This window comes from Terrapene carolina, unplaced genomic scaffold (genome assembly GCF_002925995.2).
Source record: "Terrapene carolina triunguis isolate 2854851 unplaced genomic scaffold, T_m_triunguis-2.0 Scaffold69, whole genome shotgun sequence".
In the NCBI taxonomy this organism is placed as follows: Eukaryota; Metazoa; Chordata; order Testudines; family Emydidae; genus Terrapene; species Terrapene triunguis.
The window spans coordinates 9,682,461-9,689,347 of NW_020664420.1; the positions used below are offsets into that span (position 1 = coordinate 9,682,461).

At 43.9% G+C, this 6,887-nt stretch overlaps 1 protein-coding gene across 1 annotated transcript in view; it reads right to left on the minus strand.

Annotated features, from left to right (window-relative positions):
• MYO5B (myosin VB) overlaps positions 1-6,887 on the minus strand; it is a 379,086-nt gene that overhangs the window by 155,913 nt on the left and 216,286 nt on the right. The window contains exons 9-10 of the mRNA XM_026649314.2: positions 5,156-5,265; positions 1,540-1,805 (exon numbers count right to left, since the gene is read on the minus strand). Of these exons, the coding sequence (XP_026505099.1) occupies positions 1,540-1,805; positions 5,156-5,265 (376 nt within the window). The remainder of the gene's footprint in view (positions 1-1,539; positions 1,806-5,155; positions 5,266-6,887) is intronic.

The window sequence follows — 6,887 nt, forward strand, 5'->3', positions numbered from 1 at the left end:
AACGTTTGGGAGGGCACAGCGGGGCCCAGGCCAGCACTCATGGAGGGAGAGGAGGAAGCACAACCCAAGCCCCACCCCACCCCCAACTCTGCTCCGTCCCCGCTGCCAGCCATGGCCCCGGCTCCCAGCCCCAGAGTGGCTCCACACCCAGCCAGCGGCCCAGCTGCTGTCCCCAACCACAGCCCGGTGGTGGCTCCATTCCTAGGGTTGCCAACTCTGACTGAAGCTATTCCAGGAGATTCTCCCCCCCCCCCAACATGATGTAATGTCATTTTCTTAAAATATCCTATTAAAGCCTCCCAGATTGCTTTCAATAGTCACCAGGAGATCGATGCCATTTCCAAGAGACTCCAGGCCAATCCTGGATGGTTGGCAACCCTATCCATTCCCTGTCCCACCCCTGCTCCCAGCCTCTGGTTGTGGCTCTGTTCCTGGCCCAGAGTCAAGGTTGAGGCTGTGGGAGGGAGTGGAGCCACACCTGGCTGCCGTCCCCCTCCATGCCTGGCTGCAGCTCTGCTCTCGCCCTCGCCCTGGCCCTGGCTCTATCCCTGGCCCTGCTCCCGGCTCCAGACCCACCCCCAGCTGTGGCCCCAACCTCAGCCCCCTTACTTCTGTGTGTCCCCTTCTCCCGGCCCCCTGTGCCATGTTCATGCTCCCGGCCCTGGGAGGGGGGCATGGACAGGGGTGCAACCCTCAAAAGTTTGGGGACCACTGGTCTAAATGGAGGTCTGCTCTAATAGATAGTATATGCACATTGGAATTCAATGAAAGCAGTCAGGACTTTAATATACACAAAGCCCCTTCTCCCTCCTCCTTCACAAAAACCTACTGGATACCCACATGTAATAGAGATGAGCCCAGACCAAAGTCCAACATTCAAACAGACCCACGTCTGCAAGAGAGTGGGGGGGGGGGGGGCTTTGAAATCTGAAGCAGGGTTCCAATTTTGTAATACAGACAACACATAATGCTCTGTACTTGTTCTCTTTCCACTGTACCAGCTTGTACCCTCATACTGTAAGCTCTCAGGGGCAAGGACTTTGTTACTTGTTTAGCACAGGTCACCAATTGTAGCACACCATGTCATCCTCCTAGGCGGGAGCCCACAGAAAGGAGAACTCATGGTGTCTGTGCAGTAACAGCCCCAATACACTGACAGGGTATTCTAAACAAGTCATCATAATTCTACTTCACTATAAAGAGAGTTGCACTACGTCTGAGTTCCCTACAAGCCTGATCCATTGTCTTTATTGTTTTAGAGGGGGAAAGTAATAACGGCATGATCCTGTAAGGGGCTGGGCACTTTAGGGAAGGCAGAGGATGACACCAGTGCTCCTGGAGCTCAGCACTTTGCAGGATCAGGCTACAAGTAATCCTGCTCAATGCAACTTCTACCATTCAATGTATTGCAAATACAGTCACCCCTAGCAATCCATTCTGGAACAGATTTTGCATGGATCAGATTTCTAAAAACTCATGTTTAACTGAAGTGGAACATGGTAAGCTAAAGACAGCAGAAGAAACAGAGGCCTTTCCTACCCATAGATATCCAGAACTCCAATGAATGAGTGCTGCTTGACAGTGGTATGCAGGGCTTTGTTGATATGCTCCACAATCCAGTTAAACAGCTGGGCATATATATGCTTGGCCAGCGCATTCCTGGCATTCACGACTTGCTGCACAGACATGGGCTTGATGTACGTCTCAGCTGTTGTGACAAGCTTCCGATGGCACAGCCAGTGCTCCATCTGGCTGTGCTCCACTCCAAGCAATCTGCAAAAATTATTCAGGTGTTCATCCTGTTTCTAGGATATAAAGAGAAATATAAATTCAGCAGGAGCTCAACGAGCTGAGGCTGGGAGACAAGAAAACACCCACATGTCTAAGCTACAGGGCTGCCTACTATTCTGATTGGAAAGTGTGGGGAGGAAAAAAAACAAAACAGCTTTAGTCCTCAGGAATCAGGTCCATTTCTGAAACTGCTGCCTCACAAATACCATTTAGAACAGAAGCTGTCTTACTGAGATTGGCAATACTAGAGTTATTGTGCAATTTACGATTTTAACCAACCTCAGATTGGCTTCATGATGTTAATTTCCTACTTGGCCATTAACTGTGGATAACTAATTTGTAGGGGCTATCTATTTATAATAGATTCAGAATGAGATAATCTCTTGAAATAATGTTAACCACTGGAAAGATGAATGACCTGGTGGTAGATTCCTAGAGAGAAGTTTGATTCAGAATGAAACTTTAATTCTAGATTTCCAGGATCAGGATCAAAATACTGTAATGAAATCAGCAGTTGGTTTCTATCTGAGATTCTATCTTGTTTAACTGTGGTTGACAGAGATGACATAAAAATGAGAACATTTAACTGAAGCTCTCTAGACTTTGGGAAGGTACATTAAATGGAGCCCAGCTCCACACAACGCTGTTCGTTTTGCAACCACAGAACCACACACTGTATGGCTTCTCTATGCCCTGGGCATCTTAATAAATAAATAATAAATTAATGGAGATATCCCATCTCCTAGAATTGGAAGGGACCTTGAAAGGTCATCAAGTCCAGCCCCCTGCCTTCACTAGCAGGACCATGTACTGATTTTGCCCCAGATTCCTAAGTGGCCCCCTCAAGGATTGAACTCACAACCCTGGGTTTAGCAGGCCAATGCTCAAACCACTAAGCTATCCCTCCCCCCTTAAGCAACACAATCTTAATAAAAAGGAGTAGAGTATCTACAATGGTTCAGTTTTGTTCCTTCTACAAAGCTCAAACTATGCAACACTTAACAGGTAACCAGCTCTCTAAGGACACTATCCTGCGAGTTGCTGAGCAACCTCAACTCCCATTAAGTGATTGAGAACCAAAACCAGGATGGCTGGCTCTGTTACTCTAGATGCACTTCCTTGTGTTATTACAAGCCCCTAAATATACCACCACTGCCAGATAGTACTTCAATCATTTGGCATTTTGAGGGGGGGGAGAAGGGGGGAAGGGGACTTGGGGGCAGAACTCCCTGTCTGGAGATGCTGCTGCTGTTTCCTTCTACATCAAAGTAAAAACTTGGATTCCTTTTACCGTTAAGGGCTTGATCCAGAACCCATTGAAGTGAATGCAAAGACTCCAACATTTACTTCAACGGGCTTTGGATCAGGCTCTAAATCATTAGCTTGGCACTGCCAACTGTATTATTAAATTACAGCATGCCTTTTGCAAAGCACTCTTGGGATTTCTTGGTATAATTAGGCCCCCAAAGTATATGAGATTAAGTGGTTGTTGTTGACCTATTTTCCAGTCGTTATTTTTTTAAAATGTAGTTAGTTAAGAGTCTTAAGTTCACATTTGTTTCTAGTGGCAGAAACCAACAAAGTCCTGGCCCGTTGCTGGGTTTCATACAGTACATGTGAGTGAGCCTGCAGGCACCTTCTTGTAAGAGTGGGAAATTGTTCAGTCTTTTGTTAACATTACATCATACTTCAAAATAAAGTAAAACAAAAATACTCAGCTAGATAATTTTTTTGGGGGGGGGGGGGGAGGGTAAAAATGCTTTTTTAAATCCTCTAGGATGCTTTTTGGTTCTCCCACATTTTTCTGATTGCTGATTAAAAGTAATAACCAGGACGGAGTTTATTTCATGCAGTCACATTTAAATTTAATTAAATAATGCTAAATCCATTACAGAATTCAGCATTATGGGAGCAGATTAGTTTTATGCGCCCAGATTGCCAAATATCTAAAACAAATTGCCCCCCCGTGTCCAACTAACTGCACACTGAGCATTTCCAGGGTAACACTAGCAATATGCGCAGAGCACATCCTTATATTTTAATTAAGGATAAGCTACCCAGTATGGGACATGGTGATAACTGGTAGGACAACAAGTATTTTTAGTATTTTAGTATTCTTTTAATAAATATATGTGGTACATAGCCGCCCTGTGTTGCTATCTATGTTGTACTCCTTTGCGTACTGGATGGCTACATTTCAATGACAAATATATGGCAGTGTCATTTCTCACAGCTCTGAACTCCAGCAACCAAAACCAGATAATTTAATTAGTTGCACAATAGGACCATTTCTTTATTCCAGCATTTATACTTGTGCTGACAGGCCAACATTTCCAAAAGTGATGAATTCTGGATTCAGTTGGAAATACCTTAAAGGGGCCTGAATTTAAGAGAGCAAATTCAGCCCTTTTAAAAGATATTTCAAGTTGGGCACCCAAAAATAAATATATAAACAATGGCACCCATAATCACTACCATTTCTGAAAGCCTGTGCTGCAATATGCATCCCAAATCTAACCCAGAAACCAAAAAAAACCAAAACCCATAAGAACATGGGGAAATGGTTTAGGCCAGAGTTCTGACACATACTGAAAATTATTACAGTCTGAAAAGGTATAAAAAGATGCTCCCATTCCATTCTTCTTTAAATCCCCTCAGTAGCTGAGAGATACCAGGACTGACCAAATTCTGCGCCTGGGGAAAATCCAAAACCAGTCAACTGAAGTCAGTGGAGTTACATTTACAGAGGAGGCACTAGCCCATTGTTTCGGATTCTTATTCACCAGCAGCTACTGATTCAGCACTAGCATTGCCCATAGGGTGCGTGTATTCCCAAACACTATTCTGCAGATAGCACTATTGAGTCTGATACACTGGTTGCCTTTAAAGACTTGTCAATTTTACCTTGCGTAGGGGGTAAGGATCACAGTATTTGTACCTCTGTATTGTTACCTCAGTATTTGCAATACTCTCTCTGTTTCCCTAATATTTACTCCAGGGAATGCTGCAAACACTGAGGTAACATTAGATTTGTTAGCTAGGGCAATTGGTCAGTTTTTAAGGGTGACAACCATTGTACTTTAAAAACCCAGGAAATAAGCAAACACAGTCATGTTGCTTTACAAGTGAAAACAAGTGAGATTGTATTATTTCCCAGATGGAAAGAGACAAACACATCAGGGAAATAAGATTTATTGATAAGTTGCCTACAGAAGCAATAAAACAAGAGAAAATAAATAGAAATTAAGTTATTAACTAAACATATTTGATGGCATCCTTTGTAGCAAGAGACAGGCAACTTGGCTAGATTTATTAATACACAAAATTGCACACACAATATCTTCTGTGCCTGCTAAAAACTTACCGATATACTACAAGAGTCTCCATCTCGTTCTGCTTGAATTTCCAAGTTTCCTAGGTGCAGGATGGAAGCTATTATCTTAAAAATGCTCATCTGATGGGACTCTTTCACTCCTGAAAGAAACAATTGACATCCAATTTTCACAACATAAAAAGTGTTTTATTCTCTTTTAAAATATTTATATGGATCGATTTCCTTTCCGGATGGATGATTTCAAAAACAGTCAGAATGCCCTCAATAAACAATCATCATTCAAGGTGACAGCTGAGATTGCAAGAGGAACTTCTCATATGAACTGTTAAATCTTCACACCCTAAACAGTCATATCAAGGTGATTTTATTACAGATGGATCGGATACTATTTTAAACTTGCGTGAAAGCTAAGAAACTACTCTGTGATGATCATTTAAACTCATTTGGGATTTCAATTCAACCAACTGCAGAGGAGACCGTATAGGGGCTTGCTTTGTTTTTTATAACACAAAAGGGAAAAACTGCTTACCTGTAATAATTGTAAGGTCGTACAAACAATTGTGGGGCACAAATTGCAGGCCAATACCAGTGAAACCAGGTTAAGCTATGCTACTGCTGTAAGCCAGTATTTAAAATTGTTACTGGGTATTAATAGTGCCGAGGAAGAGCACTTACTCAAATAGTCCCCATTGGAGTCACTGGGATCACTTGTACCAACGTGAGAGAGTTGTACAATAAAGCCCTTAACATCCGAGCTACACAGCTGACTGCCCAGTTTGCCCACTCCCACTTGCACCTGCAGTTTAACATTTTTGGATGTGCAAAAAAATTCACATCCAAAACCGCATGCCAAAAAAACTTGCAAGTGTGTGACAGACGTACTTGTTAATGGCTTTCCATTGCTGGTGCAAGACTTTCCCTTCTCCAGTGTTTTCTGACAGATACTGGTTAGCTTCCCCAGCAGGAACATCGCTCCCAGAAATCTGAATATTGTTACCCTGCAAAATCTCACTTCAAATCTCAGCAGATTTCTGTTCCTCTTTAAATGTTCACTGCCTGCTCCGCACATCATGTTCTACAGGTTTATGACTTGCTCTGGATGTTCTCGGTCTGTTGAGCCTGCTTTTATATCTCCAGAGATGTGTTTTTTTATCATCAACAGTGATGGAAAAATAATGTAGGGTTAACAAAAAGCAATACTACTTGGCTGCTCTATGGCACTGTTTATCGGAGGTAAATGTGGACAGGCTAAGGGATTTGCAGATGAGCGCAGGGAGTTTGCATCATGCATGGACGGCTGAGTGGAAGAAGGCATGGTGGTGATTTTATGAAAAGCTGACACATGCACATAGGCTTGGAGCACTAGTGGAGGGGAGGGGCTTGAGGAGACACAAAGCCAGTGAAGGGATTCGAAGAGCATGGATGACATGATCAAACTGACAGATAAGAAAGGTGATTTTAGTCCACACAAAATGCAGACACTAAAGCAGGGGCAGTGTCTGTGGGCGGTCAGAGGAGGACATTGCAGTAGTCAAGGCGGCACGTTAGGAGGACTTGAACAAGAGATCTGGCTCTGGGGTGAAAGGAAAGAAGCATTCAGACCTTGACAGGGCCGGCTCTACTGTTTTTGCCGCCCCAAGCAGCGCGCCGAATTGCCGCCGCGGACAGCGGGGGCAGTCTGTGTGCCATTAGGGCGGCACGCGCGTTTCCGTGGCGGCGGCAATTCGGCGGCAGCTTCAGCCGGAAGACAGAAGCTGCTGCC